Raw genomic sequence first — 25,888 nt, 5'->3', positions numbered from 1 at the left:
GAGTGGAGGAAGGAACAGTTTGGCGGAGGTTTGCAAGATTAGGTGTGGCAAACGGGCACAGGAAATGGGCAAGCAGGCTGGGTGGGGGAGGTGGGGGAGAGTCGGTGAAGGGTGGGAGTGAGGGGTGGGGGGTACTGGACACGGGGGGTGGTGGTGGTGAAGGGTTAGTGGTCTAAGACTGAAAATACTTGCCCTTCATTTTGATGTTTGGTACTGTGTGAATCCACCAGAGAGAGAAAGCAAGAAAAAAACAAACGAAAAAAACAACAAACAAAAAAAAAGGGGGGGAGGGTTGGGTGGAAAGGAGGAAGGAGGGAGGGCACAAACAATATTTTATTCAATTTTTGTTTGAATAAAAATATTGTGTATCATAATCAGACCGAAAGGAAACCTCTTGCAAAAAAACGACATAAAGAAAAGAAAAAAGGCCACAGTAAAATAATAATAAAAAGTATAGATATAACTAGAGAACTATAATCGATCTATATTTATATAATCAAAATAAAAATGAAAGTCAGTAGCAAACAGTTGCAACAGTCTTGATATAGAAATGTTCTTACTGAGTTAGCAGACCATGCAAAAAGACAAGGTTACAAGAGACCAGAGGGGAGACACGAGAGTGCCCAGAGGCACAGAGACAGAGAAGGAAGGAAGGCGAGAGAAGGAAAAAGGTATACAGAGATAGGCAGGGGGATAGAGAGCTCAAGCCAGGGAAAGGGAGGATGTTGAAGGCTGTTATCCCACTCTGATATAAGTGGCTGCTCAGAGAGCAAGGACCTAGGGCAGATGTGGGCAAACTACGGCTCATGGGCCACATCCGGCCCACGGGACCGTCCTGCCTGGCCCCTGAGCTCCCGGCCGGGGAGCCTAGTCCCCGGCCCCTCCCTCGCTGTCCCTCCTCCCCTGCAGCCATGGCGCCGTGTGGGCCGCGCTCTGGCCTGCCCCTCCCGCTTGGCAGCACGGGGAGAGCAATTGGCTCTGGCCTGATGTTGCGGCTGCGAGCTCCTGCTGCTGGTAAGGGGGGGGGGAATGGGGGGGGTTGGATAACGGAGAGGGGGGTCCTGGGAGGCAGTCAGGGAGGAGGGGGCGGTTGGATGGGGTGGAGGTTCTGGGGGGGCGGTCAGGGGGCAGGGATGCGGATGGGGTTGTGAGGGCAGTCAGGGGACAGGGAGCAGGGGGTGTTGGATAAGAGGGTGGGATCCCGGGGGGCAGTTAGGGGTGGGGGGTCCCGGGAGGGGGTGGTCAGGGGATGAGGAGCAGAGGGCGGTTGGATAGGGGGTGGGAGTCCTGGGGGGGGTTGTCAGGGGGCGGGGGTGTGGATGGGGTCGGGGCAGTCAGGGGACAGGGAACGGGGGGTTGGATAGGGGGCAGGGGTCCCGGGAGGGGGTGGTCAGGGGACAAGGAGCAGGGGTGGGTTGGACGGGTTGGGAGTCCTTAGGGGGGCAGTCAGGGGGCAGGAAGTGGGAGGGGGCGGAGAGGGGTCAGGGGCCAGGCTGTTTGGGGAGGCACAGCCTTCCCTACCCAGCTCTCCATACAGTTGCGCAACCCTGATGTGGTCCTCGGCCAAAAAGTTTGCCCACCCCTGACCTAGGGTGTGGGCTGAGCAGTCCTTCAGGAGGAATCCCAGGAGCCGCCATGTCTGGGGAGAAGTCTTGGCCTGGACATGATGTGGGTCACTGCAAGCTCCCTTTGTGTGTAAACCCAACCCCTAGGAAGGGCGTATGGTTTGACCCACAGCACCTTGTGCGAGGTGTTTATGGAGCAAGGAGGGGAAGTCACATGTGCTGTGGGGGGAGGTCATGAAATTCTTTTGAGCCCCCTTCTGCAGGTGATCCTGAGTGGAGAGTATGCTCAAGCTGCAGCCCAGAGACAGCAGCAGCATGTCTCGCTTCCATCTCTAGAACAGCAGCTACTCTTCCTGGAGCAGATGTTGCAGCTGCTCCTTCCCCAGCGGGCACTGGGGCCAGTGAGTGCCAGTCCTTCGCTGCCCAACATGGGGCTGGATGAGGCCCCTGAAGCCTACCTGCTCATCTTCGAGTGGTGGCTGCCGAGGAATTCTGGGCCCTTCATTTATCCCATTTTTTAACAAGTCAGGCTTAAGCTGCAAATCAGGCCCTGGGTGAGTACAGCTACAAGGCCCTCCTAGTTGCCACCCTGGGCTGGCTCCGTTTGGAGGAGCTGTGCTCCAGGGCTGAGCCCAGCCGTGAGCCTGTGAACCACAACTGATCCACTGGGCAGTTCGAGCCCACATCATGAACCATAAAACTGACGGCCATAGTCACTCCAGAGCAGTTTTTAGGACGCAAGCTTGGCTTGATGGCCCCAGCCATCTATGCTGGCATAGCCTGGGCAACACACAACGACTTCTACATGGAGGCTGAGCAGCCAGAGCAACCACCTAGCGGACTCAGGATGCACCCAGACATTGGTGCAGAGGGCTTGGAACAGCTCCAACTCCTTCAAGTGACAGATCCCAGGGGCTTCTCCTTGAGGGGCATTGCCCTGGTTCCCATCACCTATTGCCATAGGATGAGACCAGACACACCACTGGTCTCTCCTGGATTCCATGAGATGTCCATGGAGTCATGGAATTGACTCCCAGCCACAGGGCCAAGATGCAGGCTATCACAGGGCTTTGCAGGAGTTGGATCCCAATGGGGCTTGCAATGGAGAGGATACCAAACTGGACATGTTGGCATGATTGTAGTAGGGAGGTAGGTAACAGGATGGCAGTATTTGCAGGCTAGCAAGTGCTGTTCCTGCTGGGAAAGGGTTACATGGGATCTGCTGACTGATGCAGATGGCTCATTGCCCCATCTAGATATATCTAATGAGTGAGGACCTAAGGTGTGGGCTGAGCAACTCCTTGAAGAGGAACCCTGGGAACAACCAAACCTGGGGAGACAACTCCAGCTGGATTTTATGTTGGTTCATTCCAAATTCCTATTGTGAATAAAATCAAACCCAGACCTACGTTCTGACCTGCTATACTAGGAAATATGAATGCAGCAGGGTGCTCAGAGAGAGAAAGGGACAGTGGGTAGCAGAGAGAGACAGACAAAGACAGAAGGAGAGAGAAAGAAGGGAGAGAAAGATGGAGGAGGAAGCCTGATTCACCCCCTTCAGGAGCGACTCGTATCCCGAGGTGGGAGAATAGGTTCTGGCGTAGAACGAGAGAGAGAGAGAGAGAGAGGTGCGCAGGTTAACACATAAGTACATAGATTAATTATAAATTAATTAAAAAGAAAATCAACCAACCAAAAATTAAATCATAAAAACAAAAATGGTTTAAAACAAAACCCAAAAGAATCTTAACAAAAATAAAACATGCAAATTTTCACAGGCTTTCAAAGTAACTGGCTGCTACAGAATTATCACCTAGTACATCGAAAGCATATACAGCAGCACGTCAACCTCATCTCCTCTAGAGGGGTCTTTATTTTTTTTTTTAGGAAACATTTTGTTTTAGGGGATTTTTTTAATGCAAAATCTAAGTCCGAAACCCTCGCATTCCCAGGCAGACAATTAACCTTCAATTTTAAATGTCATTGTTCGTCTCTATTTTGAAATGATTATTTTTCATTTTAGTAGCACACATTTTGTTTATTTCCCCCGCCCCCATTGGTCATTCTCTGTACCAGCTGGTAGGTTCAGGGTCAAAGGACATGTGAAAGGGCAAAAGGAAAAGGAAAGTGTCTACTTACACTTCACTTGGAGAATCTGGTCGCTGAGGTTTGCCCGGATGTAGTACGTGCTATAAGGTGGCAAGGCTAGCCCCAGGCTGTGGAAGAGAAGGAAGGAATCAGCATGTTTCTAGCCTGCTGTCAAACTATTTCCCAGGGGTAGGGTGCTGGGGATCCAGGGGTAGGATCCTGGGGTAGGATCCTGGCCCTGGGACTCCAGTGGGGCCAGGATTTCACCCAACATGTTGTTCTAAACTGGTGTTTGACAATGTAATGGGGACATCTGGGACCTGATCCCTCAGGAGTCACTGGGCAGTCTGTTTTTGGAGCAGGAAGCTCTGTCCTTTCAGAGCTCTGTCCTTGCATTTGTGAGCTACCCCGGCACCCACATGGAACCCCACTGAGAACAGGGGCAGTTCTCAGGATTGAAGCCAGAACATGCTAACCCCACCGACGATTGTTAGACTGAAGGAATGTTTGGAACATACTCTCTCCCACCCCACTCCCCCATTAGATATAGGGACGGATGGCTTCAAAGTGTCTTTAACTAGTACATTCCCTTTAGCTAACCAGATACAGAGATCCAAATCCAGTTCTTCCCTCCCAGGAAGACCCAAAGTCCGGCCCAGGGGGTTCAGGAATTCAGGCAGGTGGATGTCTTAGAGCCCCCAGAACACGCTCTTCCATTCCTGATAACCACAGGGAGATCCAGGAGGGTATTTTTGCTATCGGGGACCCATAACCCCACCTGCCTAGGGCTGTGCTCTCTAGGATCCATGAGAGCTGGGTCTGTCCTAGCCACCAGGTTCTGTCCAGCTCCATGCGGGACGTTATTTGAAGGTGAGACCCCACCACTGATTTCCCATGCAGGGTCCCCCCAAGCTGCTGGAGCCTGTTCCCTGAAAAGCCCAGAAATGCGATGGGCTGATGGGGAAGTCAGTGGTGACCAGGGGGCTGGAGGCTGCTGGGAGAGGGGGGCTGGCATCGGAGTGAGGACAAGGGGTGCGAAGTGGTGCGGGGGGGTGGGAAGAACCAGGATGGCCTTTCAGAGTTAGAGCCCGAAACAGGTCGGGAGCCTGAGAAGGGGACAGCTCTGGCCTTGCGGAGGGGGGTTGTGGTTTTGGGGCAGCCTCCCTAATCTACCCCCCATTTTGTCCATTGCCAGCACTGTCATCTCCACTCTGCTCCTGTCTCTCTCCCACAAGGTGGTGCTTCCTTCACTTCCCTGTCAGCAGTCTGCCTCCTCTCCCTTCCTCAGGGGCTCTGCATGGGCAGGTGAAGCAGAGAGTGCCCAGTCTGTCCCCTCCCCACATAGGGACAGCCCTCTCTGTCTGAACTGGTTTGGTTGTGTCTGGGAAGCCCACAGCTCCCAACAGGCCAGCAAGCAGCTGGAGTCCTCTGATCCCTTTCCATTACCCTGTAGGGATTTGAACGCCATATTTTTTTTATCAGGCCACAAGCACAGGGACTGTCCCCCAGCCCCTGCCTGGGTGTCCAGCCTCTGAGACAAGGCTGCATTGTTCTCTTATGACTGCCTCCCTTTTGTGCTTCCTTCCCCTCTCCTCCCCCTCTGTTTTATGGCTGTATCATGCATGGGATCAGATGGCCAGCTCTCCAGAGCAGGGACCCTGTGCAGTTTCTCTAGTCTTCTTCATAGCAATCCCTAGGGAATAGATATACTCACAATGAACCTGTCTACCCACTAGATGGCAGCCTTCCCCAAGGCAGATTATGCTCTAGTCTAGAAGCCATAACAAGCAAGCAAGCAAGCAAGATCTATTTTTCTATGGCTAGCACCTGCAGTTCCCACTGATTTGAGAGGTGACGGGGAAGCTTAGGACCTTTGAAAACTGGGCCATGATTTTATTTCCAACCATGACTTCTGCCCTCTCTCCATGGTCATGGCAGCTAGCATGCGTAGCCTTCATGAGCAATTCACGGGCATGATTTCACACGAGTCCCAGCTCGCGGTTTGCTCCTCATTCTACTTTAACATTTATTATCAGGTGACTGGGAGACGCTGGTTGGCTGGTGACTATTTCGGGCCGTGGCCGATGACAGATGGGAACATCATAGCAGCTCGCCACCAAATTCTGAGATAGACGTCAGATAACTTGACTTATTTCTCCAGTAAAACTCAAATGCCAAAGATGCCAGGTTTGCAATAATAAGCTACACTACAGTATAACGTAGTGGATGGAAAAGGCTGCGGGTGCAGCAGCACTCCCTGGCCAAAGTCAGAAAATGCCAGTTAAAGGAGGCCCACACAACTTTCACTCTGCTCCGATGTTAGTAAGTATTAATTCTCCTAAAATCCCTACTTACTAGAAGTGGGCAGGAAATGGTTTTCCCATCCCAAGAGAATGTTGGGGATTTCAAACTTTTTTCCTGTCCTGAATTGCGATCAAATGGCAAAATCTCAAAATTTTTCACAAGCTATCTGGTAAATAAATTTGTTATTGGGTTAATCAAAATGTTTCATTTTGAAAATTTCAAAATGTTTCATTTTTTACTTTTAATTCCCCCGCCCCCCACTTTTTAACCATCCATTAACTAAATTTTTTAAACAAAAAGTTGTTTCCAGTAGAAAAAACTAAACTTTTTTGGTTTGCAAATGTTGAAACGGGGCATTTTGACAAATTCCGAACACATTTCCGCCCCCCCCCCCCCTCGTGCTTTTTTGGAATTGGGAGATTTGTTGAAACTGACCCTTTCCCACCAACAGTTTTGGTCTTGATGAATTGCCATTTTCTAATGGAAAACGTTTTGTTGGAGAATTCCCAACTAGCTCTATTAATTACTTCATCACATACTAGTTCTCCAATAATATATCCAATCACTTTTTCCTGCGGTTTAAATACCCTTGTTGGGCCCTGTGGAGTCTCTTTTATTCCTTGCACATTTTACAAGGCTTTAGCAAAAATTCTATGATACCATCTTGTATCTGAAAAATAGACTGTGACCATATCATTACGGTGTATTGTAATGTCTATGCATAAGAAGGTAGAATTAAGGTTGTACGTGCAATCTTAACTTGGGCATTTTCTGAATTTCGAATTCTTAACTGTGCAACCCTAATGGTTTATTAAAATAGGTTTTTTAAAATGGAATTTCCTACGTTTTACACATTTTTTTAAAGAAGAGAAAAATCCATTGTCTGGCTCAGTCTGCCCAGGCTCCATGTGTTCAAACCTTTAGGCAGTGTGAGTTACATGTTAATAAAGAGCGTCTACTGGACACCTCTTCTTGCAGTCAGGATTATGTAACACCCCTGAGAAGTTGCTGACATGGGGACGTGACATTAGGAATGTTTGTCATGAAATTCGGTGTCTTTCAGTGCAGTGTAAGATGCAAGATGAAATTCAATAGAAGACAAGTGCAACGTACTACACTTAGGAAGGAAAAATCAAATGCACAACTACAAAATGAGGACTAACTGGCTAGGTAGTCGTGCTGCTGAAAAGGATCTGGGGTTACAGTGGATTAAACTGAATATGAGTCAACAATGTGTTGCAGTTGCAAAGAAGGCTACTATTATTCTGGGGCGTATTAACAGGATTGTCATACATAAGACACGGGAGGTCATTGTCCTGCTCTGCTCAGTACTGGTGAGGCCACAGCTGGAGTGCTGGGTTCAGTTCTGGGCACCGCACTTTAGGAAAAAATGTGGACAAATTGGAGAGGGTCCAGAGGAGAGCAACAAAAATGATCAAAGGTTTAGAAAACCTGACCTGTGAGGACAGGTTAAAAAACCTGGGCATGTTTAGTCTTGAGAAAAGAAGACTGAGGGAGAACAGAGCTGGGGACCACACCCATGTCTCCTGATTCCCAGCCCGGTGCTTAAGCCACCGTTCCATTTATCTCGGACCCCACCAAGAGTCTCTTGTCACCCATTTCTCCCTCTCCAGCCGGTGGCTGGCATCCATCTGATTCTGTGCCTTCAGAGGGGCTAATACAGGGGATGGAGCAGAGCCCTCCCACCTCCTGCCGGCCACACCTTGCTCACCTGTAATTGGTGCTTCTGATAGGGGCCCAGGTGTAGGTCCTGATGACTTCATCGATGTATCGCTGGAATTGCAAAGGGGACAAGCCATGGTCAGGGCTCAGGAGGAGACACTGAAATGGCAGCCCGGGTGCTACAGCCCACGGACAGGACAGTGCAAGGAGTCACACTTCAGGCTCTGAGTGCAACAGGCCTCATGAGCACCCGGACTGTTACATTGTCTCACTTTCCCATTGCGTTCCATCTTTATCCCCAAGAATATAAGTATTTCCCTCCCCATCTTCGCATGGGCCCTGCCAAGTCCTTACCTCATCCAGGGATTTGATCAGGGTCTTGATGACTCTCTGCCCTTCGCTGCCATCGATCATACTTCTCCGGATCTAGGGAACAGGCAGGAAGGGAACTGAGCCCCGATACACACCGTGGCTCTGCGCCCCGAGAGGCTGAGCCCTGGGCAGTCTGCTGGCCGTGTGGGCTCTCTGCGATCCTGTCCGTGCCCAGCGCTCCAGACACACGGGGGGAGGGGGCAAATGTGGCCAGCCAAGAGCCCAACGGATCACCAGAAGGGAGAACAGGGCACCGTGCCGGCCCCAGGGATGTTGAGATCAAAGGGGAGGGATGACAACCTCTCTGATGGTCCTGTGAGCGGGTGGGATGGGAGCAGAGGATGTTTATGGAGCGAGGGCTGGGTACAAGCATGTTCACGCGCCCCAGCCCCTAGAACTCCTGTGCAGGACTGCTTTCCCTGCGGGAGTCAGGATCGATGCAAGTGGGCTGGCGCTCAAATCCCCAAACCCCACCACCCCTGCCTACACTAAGGACCAAATGGGGCAAGATGTCTGCCCTCCCTTCCCATCCTTAGGCTGTTCCCTGCAGGGCAGGGCAGGGTAGGGCAAGAGCAGCATGGAGGAAGCCTGCTGCCCGGGCTGTGCTTGTCCTGTGCACAGAATGCAGCAGGTTCCAGGGCCCCTTTGCCAGCAGGGCCCCCTAGCTGCTGTTTTTAACTCAGCCTTTGCCTAAGTCTCTAGTCTTGGTCGAGGGGTGGAGGGAGAGCCCAGCTCACCTCCTCCTTGTTCTCATCCTCCAGCTCAGCATCCAGAAAGTCCAGGGTCACGGGCTCTCGGAAATTGATGATCTGAAAGGAGGAAGAGGTTGGTGAGAATCAAGGGTTCATGGTCAACAGAGCTGGGCCCAAGCAGCTTGGACCCAAGCCAACTTCCCCTCATCCAACCCACCCGACAGCCTGGGCTCAGCCGCTCAGTGCACTAGTAAAGCACTTGATTGGTCAGCCAACGCCCTGAGGCATTGTGGGTGCTGGAAGACATGGCAACAGCTTGGAAGAGTGAGACCCAACAGGCTGTACTAGCAGAGCTGTCTAGCTGTTTGCCTTCCCTGGCACCCCTCACCCCATCTGCTCACTGGGGATCCCAAAGTGCTCTGCAGACACTGATGAATTAACGCTCTCCAGTGTCCTGGAGCAGGGAGGGTTATGATCCAACTTTTACGTAAGGGAAAACTAAGGAACAGAGTTGTTGGGCTTTTTTCTACAGCCTTGTACTCCTGTCAGCCCCACAGAGCCAGCACAACTCCAGGAGATGGTGCTCTAGGCTATGGTGTGCCGACAAACTCGGGCTGCACAGGTAGAGGCTGGAGGCAGTGAGGGGTGAGTCCAGAGGCAGTGGGGTCGCACAGCGGTTGCGGAGGATAGATTTGCCTGCAGAACCCTTATTCCTGACGATGCATAAGTCCAGACTGACTCCCAGCTCCCTGGGGGCGCATGCTGGGCCGGCAGATGATATAAGCATCCCTTTGTCTGCCAACAGGGCACATTAGATACAAGGATCCTGGGGAGACCAGAAGCCACCAGTGCTGTTCGTCCAGTCGCTTTTCCAAGAGAACCACTCGCCCTTTAACCCTCAGTGGGCTGATCCTGAGGCAGTATGGGCAGGTCCCCACTGCCCAGCCCTGCACCCTGGCACGTTGTGTTTAGCCCCGGTTCTGGTGGCTGCCCAGTCACTTTCCAACCAGCACTGAGCTCTTCTCAGGCTTCCCTGGTTTTCTTTGCCGATCAGCCCTGGGGCTCTCTGGGCAGAGCTTGCACCCCAGGCACAGAGCCACCTGTAGGTGATTGAATGAAACTGATGAACAGTGACCTGGAGGGGTCAGGGCATCGAGACCCTGCCTGCCCCAGCATCCAACCTAGTGAGCGCTCTGGAGCTGGGGGGTGTCCAAGGAGGCATGACGTGGCTGCTCCTGGAATAGGAGACTGTTTTCAATCAGATTGGCAGGTCTGCAAGGCTTCCTACCCTGGTGATCCCAAGTCAGTTCTCACAGCACACTCTGGGCACAGAAAGGAGCTTACAGTAGGAGCCCCTCACCCACAGGGATGCTGGACTATTTCTGCTGCTATGAAAATAATTTAGTTGTTAGGGGCTGAGCGGGGACTGGGGTGTGTGTGTTTATAACTCAGGTATGTCTACATGGGCCACAATCACATACCATCAGCAGGGGAGAGTCCAGGGCCAAGGTGTGGCCCATGAGGGGACAGCCATTGTAGGGATTGAATGCTGGGTGGGACAGATTTTCCCTTTTCCCACTCATCAGGAGTTTATCCAGGGATCTATGTGGCTGCTGCAGTGCACAGGACTCCTTCCCCCCAGCAAGGGAGGGGGCTGGCTCCTGGCCTGGATCTCTGCGGGGTGGAGTGATAAAGCTGGGCTGGAGCCTGCGGGTCTGACTGGGCACTCGGGGGGCAGTCTGGGAGCTCTAGAAGAGCTGCATGCTGGCATGCAGAGGGGTGAGGAATCCATGAATGGGGGGTGCTCCCTGACCAGTTACTAGAGGGCTGGGCTTGAGTCTGGGTGGGGGCTTTTCCCATACCACCTCCCAGGGAAGCCTCTTGTCAAAAGGCTGTTTTGAGCCATGGGGTCTGCATCCCCACTTGTCAACCTTCCAGAGCGGCAGGCTGAGGTACTGCTGCAGTGCTAGAGTCACCCCAGCCTACAGGCAGGATGGGCGCACAAGCAAACACACCCATCTACCCCCCACCTCCCAATCACAGTACGAGGAGCGCTGGGCCATTCTCTGCCCTGGTACAGCTATCCACCCAGCAGGTGTGCTGGGCTGACGGGGCCGGGAGCGAGCGCAGGCACCATAGTTCTCTGCATGCATGCGGGCAAAGGGGGCTACATAGCAGAAAGGAAACATCTGGGACAGAGCCCCACACTCCTGTGTTCTCAGCAGCCCTGACACCCAGATCCCATTCAGAACAAAGGGGTGTTCACACCTGGGGGGATTGGGCCGTCCTGTCTAGAGACAGAGGCTGCAGAGTCCAGATCTGATCGTCCCCAGAGTTTGGTGCCGTTTCGATCTGGTGTTCAGGCCTGTCTCTAAGAATGGGGGAATGTCACAGCTTGCCAGGCCCAAGTTGAAGGTCCTGCTCAGACTGATGCACCCTTCCTGGCCTCTCTGACTGTGCTGGGCCGCGGCAGGTAAACACAACACACACCTGGGAAGCCACGGGGAGAGGAATGGGCCAAGTGTGCTTTCAGCCCCATAAGTGGAAGGGGACGGAGGCGAGCGAATAAATCCCACCGTGTCCCTGTCCGTCTCTGCCACTTATCCGCCGCCCATTAATAACGCTGATGAGCCCCGTGGGACATCTGTGCCAATGAAACATATTTCACCCTGATTGCTGCCATTTCTCAGTGACTAATTCCCAGCTCGCCTCTGAATGATGAATCTCTCCGATTAGCTCTGAAGCAGGGAGCCGATTTTCCCCGCCCTGCACTGACGGACGTGGCAGCCCCACAAGATAAATGATCCCACTTGCTGCTTCATGTCCCCAGGAAGGCATATTTCATAAAGGGCTGGGCTAATCCCTCCGCGTCCTGTCTGGAGGGGAGCAGGGGCCCATACATCATGGCCCAGAGTGGGAGCGATTAATGCCCATGGAGCAACAAGGCTTCCTACTCAGCTGTGAGCACTAGAGAGGGTTTTGGGGGCATAGGAGTGAGGGGTAATTAGCTGGGGATTGAATCCACCCAGACCCAGCTGGAGCCCATGTGCCTGGGATTGGGTGCCCTGCTCGGCGTGGCACAAGCACACGGGTACACCCGCTTGCAGATGCTCAAACACATACAAGCATATCCATGCACAGCATAAGATTGCAATGCAGCAGCCTTCGCCCTGAGGCAAGGGATCAGAAGGGCGCCCTCTGCAGGTCACAGGAAGCCAATGCCACCTCTCCTGCCAGTCAGTGCAATATAATGGCCACAGTGGGCAGGATCAAACTCCTGGGTCCTACTCCTGGCTCCCTCCGACACTGACCTGCCATCACCACGAGCAAGTCGCTTCCCTGCTCTGTGACTAAGTTTCCCCTCTCTGTGCTGGGGGATAAGGATCCTGATCTGCCTGCCAAGGGGTGGGGTGGGGGGCTCATAAAGTTGTTCTGTGGCACACGGTGCAGACAGAGCTGGCATCTCAGCAGTGAAGGGGGACAGGGAGGTCTGTCTGAGTCTGTCTCTTCCTGGCAGAGGGGGCTGTGGCCTAGTAAAATCCAAGAGATCCCGGAGAGGCTCCTTCCATGAGAAGCCAGTGTTTGCTGTCTGGCTGAGCCTGAATTTCATGTGGTCCCGCAGACGTGCTTTTCTGGGGGAGTCAATCGTGTGTGTGAATCCCTCTGATCACACCGTTATTCAGAATCCCTGCTTTTCCTGGTCAGCTGGGTGGGCACTGAGGCTGGCAGAGTGCGATTAGTGGGACTGGGATGTTTGTCCCAGCTGTGACTGGCTCCAGGGGCTTTCCATGGGGGTATCCCTGGCTATGCTCCAGATGTGCGTGTGGAGCGGGGGGGGCAGAGATGTTCCATGCATTCTTTCCCAGCCTCCTCTCCCACATACCTTGGGCTGTGCCTACCTCTCTAACTGAAAGCAGTGACCAGAACCTCACCTGGCATAAATCTGGGTCGATCCAGTGACTTCACTACAGCTATGCCAGATCCAGGGTGTTCAAGTCTCTGTCATTCCCCCCTGCCATGGCACGGAGGCGCTCTCTCTCTCTCAGGGCTGGACTAGACCAAACTACATCAGCACTGGCCTGCTCCTTCAAAGCCCTAACTGGGGGGAGAGCCCGGCTCACCCGGCACTCTTCTCCAGCAGCTGTATCACCAGGAATGGAGCAGGTGATGTCAGCTTTTCACAGAGACAGGTCAGGCTCACAACCCTTCATTTTAACAAATTGGAAAATTGAGGCACAGAGCCCTGACGCCAGCTGCCCAAGGCTGTGCAGCACCAGGAAAAGCCCGGAGCTTTGCTCTTCTTCCTCGAGGGAGCAGCATCCTTCAATATGTATGGAATGGCCATGACTACTGCCGTCCTACCCCGCACTGTCTGCTGACACTTGGCTCCGGAGCTGTGAGTCAGACCCTTTGCGAGTCGCAGACTGCACAGGCTCAGGGCAGACTGTAGTGGGTGCGGCAGGACAAAGGGCCTGGGACTGTGAGGGCTCCAGGCTCCCCTGCATTGGGACCCCGGAGAGTAGATGTGTTCCAGGCCTGGCTAGTGATGGTGGGGGTCAAAGCTAGGGAGCAAGGCCCCTGCCCTTACCTGGGGTTGCAGGTTTGGATGCAGCAGGACGTATCCATTGAGATCGATGGCGAAGATGTAGCCATTAGCCCCTAGCTGTGGGAGGCGAAGAGAGGAGACTGTGGGTTAGGGCTCTGATAGAGAAGCAGCTTGGAGCTTGCCAAAGGGAGGCCTGGAGCTTGGTGTCTGCCCAGCACAATCAAAGCCTCAGTGTGCGGGGCCCACATCAGCTGATCCCAATTCAGAGGCCCCTGCATCTTTCAGGGCCCACCCCACACTCCCCTGCCTCCTCCAGGGTCCAGAGAAGCCTGGTTCTGAGTCTCATCCTCCCAGGGATGGAACCCATCACCTCTCCTTGATGGACAAGGAAATGCAGCCCAGATTCTCACTCTGCAGAGGGCTGGAGTCTATTCTGGGGGGCCCAGAACCCCAAACGAGGCCCTCCCGCCCTGGGCTGAGGGAACCTTCTCTTTCCCTGACACTAGGCTTTGTCTGCTGAGACGTCTCTGCCTGCAAAGTCGCAGTGAAATGCCAGGTTGAATCGAAATGCCTCAGCAACCACGCACAGCGCGGTCTGATACCCCCTTCCTCTGCCATCTCCAACATCTCGCCGAGCCGACGATCCCATTTGTTTGAGCCCTCCCCGCCTGAACGTTTGATACGCTCCTTGCCCAGGGGCTCCTTGCTGCCTGGCTCGCTAGAAAAACCCTGCCCCGGCAGTGGTGACGGGATCCCTGGATCCCAGCGGACGATGGTTATTCAGAGGTTGAATCGTACCGTCCCACACACACACACAGGAGCGACAGGGTGAAGTGTTCTCAATCTAGCCAGGCAGGAGATCTGACAGAGCAGGGACATGCCTCTAGTTCTGACCCTCAGAAGCCAGGCTGCTGCTTCCCGGCCAGGCAGTAGGGTCTGTGTAACCCAGCTGTGGTCTTTCCCAGCAGGGTGTGGCATGTGGGGTCAGATCCTCTGCTGGATGAAGTCACATCCCTGCAGCTCCTCTAGAGTACACCAGCTGGAGAGGTGGCTGGCACCCTTCAGTGGGGTACCTGCTTCCTAGCAACAGAGGCTGTCCAAGACTGTATCCTGTAGTGTCCCTCCTGCACGGGTCGCTATAGGGGCTGGTGCAGTGAGATTTGGTGCGGGGAAGCGATGCAGAAAGGACTGAGGGAGACTGGTGCTGCTCGGCACCCAGCACATTCTATGCCTCACGTTCCCCTTCCCTCATGGCCAAGGGCAGAGCAAAGAAGCCCCTGTTTCCCCTCCCACCCGCCATGGCCCCGGGGATGGCCTGCAAGGTGGCGTGCGAGGGACCCCTCTGCGTGGGGCCGGCTTCCCCACGCACGTTGTAGCGCGGCGTCAGCTTCTTGATGTCATTGAGAGCCACATCGATTCCCATCACGCCCAGGATGAGCTGGTTCTGCAAGAAGCAGACAAAGCGGCATCAGCCCCAGGATCGAGGGCAGAGCTGTGGGCATCCCGTGGGGGCAGGAGCAGGGGTGCCATTCTATTCCCTTAATGGGTGCAAAACACACACACACACAAACACACACGCTTGGATTTGGAGGGCCTGCTGCAGATCAATGCAGAAACTTCACACCGGCAGCCCACTCAGCTTCCACAGAAGCGCTCTGAGCAGCTGCCCTTCCTTCCCTGAGCCCAGACGCAAAGACTCATGACCCAGCAGTCCCGTCTGCACTGGGACTGGAGACGGTGCTAGCTCCTTAGGAAAACCACACAGCACAGCTTCAAATCTCAGTGCCAAGGAGAGAGCCGTGGGAGAGGCTGGTTCTCATGGGCCCGTTCCCCCTACAGCTTTCTGCTTAACTCCTCCATGTACATCTGGGGCATCTCTGATACCAGGGCTCTGTCAAGGGAGCAGTGAATGACTAATACAGAAGTTATTATCCACTCACCCTGGAGATGTGGCTTGTTTCTCTCTTTCTCACAGCTTTCCGTCTCTAGGCATCTTCATCCCAAAGTACTTTACAGACTCAACATATTATGCACTACCCCCTCCACCCCAATACTGAAATGCAGCCAGCTCTGGGGTGGAATTTAGTAATTATTATATAGTGTAATGGATCTGTAAAGCAGAGGACTACAGTTCTCACCAGCCCTCTTCTCCTGGCCGGGTAAGGGAAAGATCCTGAATGAGGAAGTGCCCAGGGTTTTGTTTGGGAGTGGGGGCCACATGGCAGCAGGGAGCTGCAGAGACGCCCCAGAACTATGGCCAAAGCTGCAGATGGAACAGGCTGTGACTGCCGGACGTCACAGCTGGGTGCAGCTCTGGGTGTGATTTATGGGGGGAGCAGCAGCGTCTGGGCAGGGAGTCAGTGCAAAGGGGCCCCAATGAGAGAGACTAACTGAGTCTGGCTTGGAAACCCACAAATGCTTATTTGCTTGAACAGAAACTGGACTGGAGAGAGTACCCCATGCATCAGGATTGCCCCAGGGACCCGAACAGGAAGGCTATGGCTCATCAGGGCTAGCACCTACAAGGCCTAGCTGCTGTGCTTGCCTCCAAGATGCGGTACACTGGGCACGCTACTGGCACCCTTGGGCTTGGGGTACGGAGTAACCCCAATAAGTACAAAGGCAATGCAGCAACACTACAAGCAGGAAGAGAAGATGACCACAGTTCAACATTAGGGGGCTTGTGAAGCAGGCCTAATGTACTCACTAAAATGAAGACAGAACAGCTCAACTCCTCAAAGACACTTAGGCGTCAAACTCCCCTCAGGAGTTAGGCACCTAAATGTACCTTGGGAAAGGAGCCAGCTGTCAAGGTCTGGATCCAGATCTGAAGTTTCTAATAGTTTGGCTCCAGATTTTGGTGCAGGGCCCACCTCTGCGCAGGACACGCCCACTCCCTTCTCCACCCTCACACATCCTGCCCTGCTGCTGTTCCCCTTGAAGAGACACCAGTGCCCACAGCTGCCGTCCCGCTTGATGTGGGACAGGACAGGCTGCTTCAGCAGGCAATAGACCAGCTCCCCGTCCTTGTTGCTTACCCAGTTGGGAAACAGATCGCTGGCTGCTTCGAAACACAAAATGCAGCGGCAGTGCCACTCCTGCAGTGATCAATCCAGAGCAGTACAAAGAGGGGAGCACGACACTGGGGGAGAGGAGGCTGAGCCAGTGCGGAGCAGTGAGTTGGGGGGGGGGGGTGGAATTAGGGCACCATTGCTGGGGGTCTGGTTAGCAAGGGCTATGTGTCGCATTTGCTCGTTGCTTTGTGTTTCACCTGCCTGCCCCTGGGAGCTGCCCAGAATTCACCCTCACCACCTCCCTTGTCAGGCAGCACCCGACTCCCCTTCAGCTGGCGGCCTGCTCTTCGTTATACTGGAGCAAATCTGTGGGCACCTGGGGCTTTCCTCGCATCCCTGTGGTCTGGGCCATGCCGCTTGAGAGCGCACAGCAGCAGAGGCAGGCCCAGGCTCTGGCTCTGCTAGTCCACGGGGTGGGTGCAGGTGGAAGGATTGGTGCTAGAGCAGCCAGTCTAGAGATGCCAGCCACCTGAGTATGAGAGTTGTGCAGCCAGCCCCAGTGGGAGTGGTGGATCCCTGTTAGGGGAGAGGCGGGGGGGTGTGCCCCAGCTCTGCTCTCCCTTCCCACCCTTCCTTCACCACCGCTGTGGCTGAGCCCCTCCTAGCGGTGCTCCTGCCCTCGCCAGCGCCTACCGTTGGCTACATCCAGTGACACAGCATCCCTGGAAAGGGTCGTGAGCATCTCCCAAATGAGCGCGGGCTGCTGGCCCAGCAACGGATCCCTATGCAGCACCCCAGGATCTCGTCACATGCCACAGCTGGAACTCCAGCCTTTTCTTTGGTTCCCGGCACAAACAGCCACCACGGCGCACACGTGGCTCCCTCAACCCCCTGCGGGTTGGCACAAGCTGGGTCTAGCTGCACAACTTTTGTACTTTAATATCGTATCAACCCAGGAAACTACAATAGGTGGCAAGAAAGCCCAGTGGGAAGGGGGCCGGGGGAAGAGCTCCATTCGGCATATGGAGCCATAAATTGGTTCACTAACCCCCACCACTACTTTCCTCACCTGCCCTGTGTCCCTGATCTGCAAACAGGCTCCACTGAGTAACGGAGCCACTGCTCCATCTCTCTACACCCCACCCTCCCCCTTGCCCCTGCAGCCCCCCTCAGGACATCCGTGGCTGCTGGGGTGAATGCAGCATCTCAGCTGACCCAGCCCTGCCCTTTTGGGTGGGTTATCAGCATCCTCATGGCTCTGGTTCCATTCCCAGGGAATTACAATGAAAATTAAACCAGCCCCAACCTCCCTGGTCACATGGTGCTGGCTCCGCCTCCTTGGCACCAGCTGCCACCTTGCATGCAAAGAAGCTACAAACACATGAAGTTCTTTTCTGCTCCATGCCTCTCCCCCGGGATGTGATTGCAAGGGGAGGGCAGGGGTCCCGAGGCACCTCCCTGCAAGGTAGCAGCCTGTGCAGCCCTATGATACAGTCTGGGCATGTAGTGGCACGTTGGGTATGGATGCAGGCAGCCGTATGGAAAGCTCCCTGGAGCTCTGGTCAAACTCTAGCGTTAGCAACCAGCAGGGCCTAGTGACTGCAGAGGACCAGCTAACCCAGCACCACTCTACAGCCACAAGCAAAAATCATCCTTTATTTAACCCAGCAGGCAGGGAAAGGCCAAATAACCAGAATTTAGACCCAGATCCACAAAGGTATTTAGGCTCCTAACTTCCACTGATTTCCTGACATCCAGGCTGCACCGATACCCTCCAGCTTTTGGGGGGGGGGGGGGACTGTGACCCCACGGCTCAGCTGTGCTTCTTCTAGAGCTTTGCCATCACCAGAAACATCTGAGCGAGACCCCCTCGCCCTTCCCTGCCTCTCGCATACGCACGTCCTTGCGCCGACACACACTGAGCAGTGGGGAGATTGTGGAGTTGGAGGCATCCCATCTCCCGTGATGATGCTATCCACTGACACAGATGCTTTGGTCCCAGGATCACAAAGTGTTTTACCAACGGTAATTAGTGGAGCCTTTTGCACTTGCCCCTTTCACGGAAGGGATAAAAAGGGACCCAGCTCTAGACACAGCCCCTGCTGGGGTGGAAAGCAGCAGCTGTTCAGCAGCACACAGCAGTCTATACAAACAGTTCATGGTGGGAAGGGAAGAATATCGTATCCAGTGGGAGCTGGTAAAACAGGGAGGCAGGCTAGGAATTTGGCCAAAGACCAGGGCAAACAGCCCTTCCATTTCACAAAGCAGCAAGGCATTTTTAAATCTCAAGACCTTGATTTTCCATCTCATGCAAAAGGGGGAGGGGGATCTTTGCAAGCAGGTTCAAGGCTGGGACAGGGAAACCACCACCTGCTGGGCAGTCATCACTAAGGCTAAGATTATGCCACGGAGGTCGCAGAAGTCACAGAATCCATGACTTCCAGCGACCTTTGTGACATTGGGGGCCCCGCAGCTGACCAGCTGCTGCCAGCAACAGGGGACCCCGCAACAGCCCAGCCTCCGCGGGCGACAGGGGACCCTCTGGCGGGACCCCCCCGCAACTTACTGGCCACTGCTGTTGGTGGCGACCCCTGAGCTGCCCAGACGCTGCCATTGGCAGGGGTCCCCCCACAGCTCCCAGCCACCGGTGGCAGAGGGATCCTAGAGCTGATTAGTGGCTGCTGGCAGGGGTCCCCGCACAGCTCCCAGCCACTGCGGGTGGTGGGGGACCCCTCCCAGCCACTGGACAATGGGGTCCCTGCAGCTCCCAGCTGCTGCGGGTGGTGGGGGTCAGGATGCTGGACCCTTCTCTCTCCCCATTTTGTCAGGGGATGTTTTTAGTAAAAGTCAGTGATAGGTCATGGCTGCCATGATTTTTTGTTTATTGCCCATGACCTGTCACTGACTTTTACTAAAAATATCCATGACAAAATCATAGCCTTACTCTTCACCACCTCCTGCAGCACCGAGTGTTGTTATGCGACATCTCCCATCCCAATACTGACCCACCCCAAGTCTGCTTAGCTTGGGAGAAAGGCTGAGCTTGCAGCAAAAGGTAGCACGCCTGAGAGAATTCGTGCATAGATCGTCCCTCCCTGCCCAGCCAATGACTCCAGCGATTGTCTCCAGCACGAGAAGATGGGCAGGGAACAGAAAACAGCCAGAGCAAATGAGGTACCCAAGTCCAACACGTGTCCATCTTTCTCGCTAGTTTTCTGGCCAGATTTATTTGTGATCTGAGCTGTCCTCTTCCTCTTTAAAACCCAGCAGGGACTCGCCCCAGCTGGCCCCAAACGCCCCAATCTCCCACTCCTCTTGTCCCTATGCTCTCCGCCTCTCTCCATGCCATCTCTCACCCACGGGCACAAGGGCCACGGCCTCTGCAGCTGCTGCTGGCTGAGCCAGCCTCCCTGCATCTCTCCACTTTCTAGTCTTATTGGAAGATGAACCCTTCCTCCTCTCCCACTGGCTCCTGGTCCCCCCATCACTGTTTGGGATGCAGTTGGAATTGACACACACTATGCACAGTAACGCTGGGTTGTGTTTTGTCTCTCTCCCCACCACACACACACACGCACGACTCAATTCTCCACTCCCACTGGATTGGCCCCAGTGTGACCCCACTGACACCCCTGCAGTTTCTCTTAGTTTACAGGGGTGCATGAGCCCCTGGAGCGGGAGAGAGGACGGTAACATTTCGTACCTTCCTGTTGCTGCTGCCATCCTCCGTGAGGTTAAACACTGGCAGGGTGCCAGTCACCATCAAGCCCAGGCCCTGGACAGAGAAAGGAAAGGCAACCAGTCAAGCAAGATCTTGGGCATGTGTGCTCTGGTCTGACAGTTCCTTCGCAGGCTCCGCGCCACTGCTGGCCTGGGCCCATTGCATGGCTGGGGAAATCTGGGCGTTTATCCCAGGCTGGGACAGACACCAGAGAACAGAGCTGGTGAGCTGCAGTACTGAGCCCTGGGGGTCCGCTGTGCTGATAAGGATCTGCTACCTGAGTCTGGCTTGACACACCTCCCACCGTGAAGTTCTGAAGGGGGGTCGCCATGTGGTTTCCTTTTGGTACCAGCAGAGCGACTGTAAATCTACCCTGACAGTTCTGCGTCCTGTGGGGGGTAATTCCCAGGACTGTTCACATGTTGCAGGGCTACCAGGTCCCTGCCAGGGGCTAGCAGCTCCCAGCTCTCTGACTGAGGAGCCTAAAGCATTATCATAACCCCTGTTTATTGGAAACCAAAGCTAAACGTCCATGGAGCAGCACCGAGCAAGCAGCGGTTCCAACAGCTGGGGGAGGGAAAGGACAGGTGGGTGCGATGGAGAAAGGGCTCGCGTCTGTCTTGCTTACCAGAGCATCCTGATAGACATTTGTCCATTGAACCTGTTTTGCTTTGTTCCCTGCCAGGACCATGGGTCTCCCCAGCACGTCCAGGTACTCCTGCAGACACAAGGAGAGAGGCCAGCTGTGAGACAGAGACAGGCACCCCTTCCCCACCGCTAGTCAGAGATGGGCACACACAGTCCCAGCCCTGCTGGGAGCAGTGAGAGGAGAAATGCTGGCTCATATGCAGGGTAGGTGACAGAGCCCAGTCCAGGGGGATCCCTCCACCTTTGCTCCCCCACATCCCTGGCTACTCCTAGCACTAGCAGAGATGTGGCCTTCCTGCTTTCAGTTTCTTAGCCCTGGTCCCATCCTCAGTGGGCTATGGGCTCCGCTCCATTGCTGCCAGCACAGCCTCTCAGCTGCCCCTCAATCCCACAGTGCCTGCTTCCATTCTGGCTCTCCTGTTGGAAATGGCTGACATCAGCCAGAGGGACTCTTAGCCGGGAGCTCCACGCAATCCCATAGCATGCAACGGTGTCTGCCTGGCTGATCTGGGTGTGGCTAGGTCTTTGTCTCGCCTGGGGCTGGGAAGGATGAGAACAGCCACACCAGTACTTCCCCTTTAAAGGCAGGTATAGCAACCCTGCAACATGGTCGGCTGCCTCCCAAGCTCTCTCTTGCTGCCAGGGGTGGCTCCTGCAGTACCCTGCCTCAGTTTCCCCATCACTCAGTAACTCCATAGAGATTTGTGTCCAGTAAAAACGCCCCTCCTTGGGGGCTGGTTTACTGCTATAAAATAAACTCAAACATAAAGTCTCCTCTGCCCCACTCTCCCACAGGGCCTAGCCCCCCCTCCTTCCAAGACCTGTTTGCCTTTCTAGAGTCCCAAGCTGGGCACAGCCCCTCTGTCCTGGGAGCCTCCTTCCTCCCTGCCGCATCTGCAGGCATCTGCCAACCTCCTGCAGCGCCTTCTTGCTCCAGGCCTCCCCAAGGTCGGATCAGGTCACCGGACCCACTAGCCACATGTCAAGGCTAATTCCCCACTCTGGCACTTCAAGTGCAAAAGGTGGAGGCCCGTAAGGATTCTAAAAATTAATACTTGCCACTCCAGGCTTGTATTAAACTCCCAAGGTTACAGCTTTTCTCTGACCTTGGCTTGGTAAATGCTGCCGCCACCCTAATGAAAACTGCCTCTTGCAAATCCTGGAAAAACTCACTTGGGAAGTTTTCCCTGAGGCCCCTCATTTTTTCCACCCCTCCCTTGGGGAAGCCGAGAAAGAAAACAAACAAAAGGGAAACCCAACTGTTGCCACCAACTAATTGAAAAACATATGCACAGACTTTTTAAGACACAAAACCAATCAGGTTTTTAAAAAAGGTAAATTTTATTAAAAAAAGAAAGGAAACGCATCTAGAAAATCAGCTATTGCTAAATGTTATAGAGCACACCGAAAAAATTCCTTCCCGAAAAAAAAAAACTGCTTACCGGGAACCTGCTCTTCTGTTTGTCTTCCACCAAGTACCGGCCGCTGCACCTGGCTACCTTCCTCCTGGCTCGAGAAGAGCTCCTGGCTGCATGGCTCCAGGGATTCCGGGGTGTCTCCATCCGGCCCACCACCATCATTCCCGTTTTCCTCCTCCTCCCCCCCCCCCCACCGGCTCTGAAGTGTCCATGGTGGTGCTCGGAGTGGAGGTGGGCTTAACCCCAAGTATCGCATCCAGCTCTTTGTAGAATCAGCAGGTCGCGGGGGGAGCACCAGAGCGGCTGTTTGCGTCGTGGGCTTTGCGATAGGCACTGCGCAGCTCCTTCACTTTAATCCTGCACTGCAGGGTGTCCCGGTCATGGCCCTTTTCCATCATGTCCTTTGATACCTTCCCGAAGGTATCGTAATTCCTACGGCTGGAGCGCAGCTGGGACTGTACAGTTTCCTCCCCCCAAACACTGATGAGGTCCAGCAACTCGCCATTGCTCCATGCTGGGGCTCGCTTGGCGCATGGAGGCATGGTCACCTGGAAAAATTCGCTGATAGCACTCCACGCCACGCCGGGCTGAGCAAACAGGAAGGGGATTTTTAAAATTCCCGGGGAATGTAAAGGGTCGGTCACATGGTTGGTTACCTGAGGCCAGGGCAGTAGAGTTTGAACTGATGACCAGAGAGGCTAGAACAGGCATTGTGGGATACTGCCGAATAATTCTGGAGGCCATTCACAGCGCATTGGGCAGCCACACTGGCGCCACAGTGCTGCAGTGGCAGCGCTGCACTCGCTATTCCTCTCGGAAAGGTGGAGTACATGCAGCGCTGCAACCACAGAGATACAGCGCTGCAAATGCCTTGCCAGTGTGGACGGGGAGTGAGTTACAGTGCTGGGGGTGGCTTTACAGCGCTGCAACTCGCAAGTGTAGCCAAGGTCCAAGAAGTCCCCTCGGAGCTGGACTGCGCACGTGGGGGCAGACGGGGGAGGGACTGGCACTGGACAATTCTTTCTCTGTCTCCTCTACTGTCACCATGACACTCGCCTTTCTCTGGGCATGTACAGGCTCTGTCATTGCAGGGTCCTTCCTTCTGCCCCCTGCTGGCAGAGAACCTCCCCCACCAACGCATCCCCCCACCAGTGCAACGCCGGACACTGACAGCAGCATTGACAAGCATTCAGCATTGACTCAGGCACACAGGTTAAGGCCAGTTTTGGGGCCCAACTTGAGACTCCTTAAAGGGGCAGAATTTCCAGTCGACGGGTGCTCCCCACTCTCTGACACCCATGCCCCTTTGAGGAGTCTCAAGTTGAGCCCCCCAAATCACTAGCCCCTTTTGAACACCTAGGCCTGAGCATGCAGTGTAGGGAATGTTTTGTGGGGGAAGTCTCCAGCCCCTGCTTCTGGGAGGCAGTGTGGCCTAGTGGATAGAGCACTGGGTTGGCATTTAGGAGACCTGGGTGCTGTTCCTAGCTCTGCCGTGCTGGGTGACCTTGTGCAACTCACAGCCTCACTCTGTGCCTCAGTTTCCCCATCTGTAAAATGAGGATCATGGCACTGCTCTCCCTTTGTAAAGCACTTTGAAATGTGCTAATGGAAAGAGTGATGTAGCAGTGCCCATCTCCCCTCTCATTCACTCACCCTTTACTACCCCCGTGGCAGCACTCCTGCTCTATACTGCTGGGACACAGAGCACAACCAGGCCCGAAATGGCTCCCATGGGGAAGTAGCTTTTCGTCCTACTGGCTCGGGAAGGATTTAAGCAGCTGAGCCCCACCAGCACAGCAGAAGGAGGGTGGTGAGGGGAGCACCAGGAGTGATGTGAACCACACCCCATCATTTCTAAATCCTTTCTAAACCAGCATCTCCCTGGGTGCCAGAGTAGGGGGAAGGACTGGGGACAGACTGGAGGCTCAGTGCTTTCGGCCACCTGCCCAAGTGCATTAGGGGGCAGCGCTTGCCAATCAGCCCTCCCTTCTCCCCAAATCGATTAACCCCCTCCCACCTGCCCACCGCAGGTTGCCGTGGAGAGAGCAGCAGGCCCTGAGGGGGCTGTTTTCTTTCTGGATGACAAGAGAGAGAAGCAAGGAGAAGGCATGGAGCAGGAGGGAGCCATGCAGCCAGAAAGAGAAAGCATAGCTCCTAGGAGAACACCAGGGATGGCATTAAAGCTGTATCCACACTCACCATTTACCCCCGTGGGAGAACTATCTATCTAAGCTGCTTACATGGCCCCCGTCGTATCTGGGCACCTGACACTCTTTCATGTATTTTTATCCCATCCCTATTCAGCAGGGCAGGGCTGGTATCTCCAACCTGGGGCTCAGTGTTGCATGGGACAGAGCAGGGAACCGAACCCTGGTCTCCTGCCAGCGCTCTAACCACTGGGCCATCCTTTCTCTCCACTCAGCTGCAGCACCGGGTCATTGAGCCCTGCTCTGAGCAGGCCTGAGCCCCCACAGGACAGCAATGGCACAGTTGTCCGGCGGCAACATTGCGGAGTTGTTTAAAATTAGAGCATTGGAGGTGAATGCTGAAAGAAACCGACCTCCGGGCTCTTACCGCTGTGGGTACACCCCACTCTCCATGAGCTTGCGGATCCGCACCCATGACAACCAGCTGGAAACAAGAGTGCTAAGGGCACATCCTCCCTGCAGCCGCGGGGCCTGGCTGCAGCTCGTGTAGATGTACCAAGCGAGCTGGGGTGCAGAAGCCTGAGTGATTCCACAGGGTTCCAGGCAGGCTCGTGCAGCCGGTGATGGCGCCTGCGTTGCCATGGTTTCAGTGCTCCGGAACCCAAGCAAAGCAAGATTCAGGCTAGCTCAGGTCCGTCAATATGAGCGACAATCCCAGCCTGTGCTTGCAGCGTAGATACACAGCGAGAAAGGTTCTCAGTTCTGCCGCAGATACCCTGTGAGACGCTTCGCCCTGTGCCTTTCCCCACTGGCACAGCCATGGGGGACTGAGAGGAGAGATCTGTCTGGACAGGCGGCTGTGAGTACCCTGCAGAAATGGGATTGAAGGGTGGAGACGATCACTGGCTGGCGAAGGAGGTGGCAGGAGGAAGTGAAGGCAAAGAATGGAGAAGAGGGAAGCAAGCACTGTCAGCCACACGGAAAGAATTCAAAGCAAACGGCAAATTCCAGCACAAAGCACGGCCACGCAAGAGATGCCCCCTCCGCTGTGGTGCCCAGGCCATACTGGGCCTTGGATCAGGCCCACAAACTGCCGGCTGGCAGCGAGTCTCCGCTGGCCAGCTGCTCTGGGTGCACCATGCACTGGGTCACACTCCTGGAAGGCTGGCGGGGCTGGGAGGGATATTCCCATGTTCCAGTCTGAATCGGAAACATTCACTGTAGGCCAAACGCTCTGAGGAGTGCTGGGGGGCTGTGCCAGAGAAAGGGAGGGTCCCAGGCAGCACCGAGGGCTCAGGGGTCTCTCTCTGCCCCCTCAGGCTGCCTCCCTTTTGTGTTTGTTGGCACACCTTCGCACAGCGACTCTGCATCACGGGATGCGTCTCCGCCCTGGGAGGCAGCATTAAGAAGTGGCATTACATCACCATGGGCCCGATGCGATGCGGCACCGTGGAAGCATACGGTTCAATAGCCAGCTCTACCGCAGGTCTTGGGCCCATCACACCCTCTCCTTACTACGCGCCCAGCCACATCTGGGACTCCGTCATTTTCCTCAAGGCCAGGCTGGGGGATATGGGACAAACCACCAAACCCTTCTGTGAGTGGCACTACAGGTAAGAGGTAGGGACAAGGAGCCACTTCTTCCAGAACATCCACTTCTTGCCTCCCAACCTGCTCACACTGTCCTATG

At 54.7% G+C, this 25,888-nt stretch overlaps 1 protein-coding gene across 2 annotated transcripts in view; it reads right to left on the bottom strand.

Annotated features, from left to right (window-relative positions):
* Positions 1-25,888, bottom strand: part of CACNA2D2 (calcium voltage-gated channel auxiliary subunit alpha2delta 2) — a 597,809-nt gene that overhangs the window by 30,933 nt on the left and 540,988 nt on the right. The window contains exons 15-23 of one of the 2 annotated variants that reach the window (XM_054035873.1): positions 20,614-20,703; positions 19,968-20,039; positions 14,620-14,694; positions 13,293-13,367; positions 8,750-8,821; positions 7,995-8,066; positions 7,690-7,751; positions 3,705-3,781; positions 193-213 (exon numbers count right to left, since the gene is read on the bottom strand). In XM_054035873.1, coding sequence (XP_053891848.1) covers positions 193-213; positions 3,705-3,781; positions 7,690-7,751; positions 7,995-8,066; positions 8,750-8,821; positions 13,293-13,367; positions 14,620-14,694; positions 19,968-20,039; positions 20,614-20,703 — 616 coding nt within the window. The remainder of the gene's footprint in view (positions 1-192; positions 214-3,704; positions 3,782-7,689; positions 7,752-7,994; positions 8,067-8,749; positions 8,822-13,292; positions 13,368-14,619; positions 14,695-19,967; positions 20,040-20,613; positions 20,704-25,888) is intronic. The other variant, XM_054035874.1, reaches the window with a different exon arrangement.

Source organism: Malaclemys terrapin, chromosome 7 (genome assembly GCF_027887155.1).
Source record: "Malaclemys terrapin pileata isolate rMalTer1 chromosome 7, rMalTer1.hap1, whole genome shotgun sequence".
NCBI lineage: Eukaryota > Metazoa > Chordata > Testudines > Emydidae > Malaclemys > Malaclemys terrapin.
The sequence above is the reverse complement of the archived record's forward strand: the minus strand, read 5'-3'. Positions and strand labels throughout refer to the sequence as shown.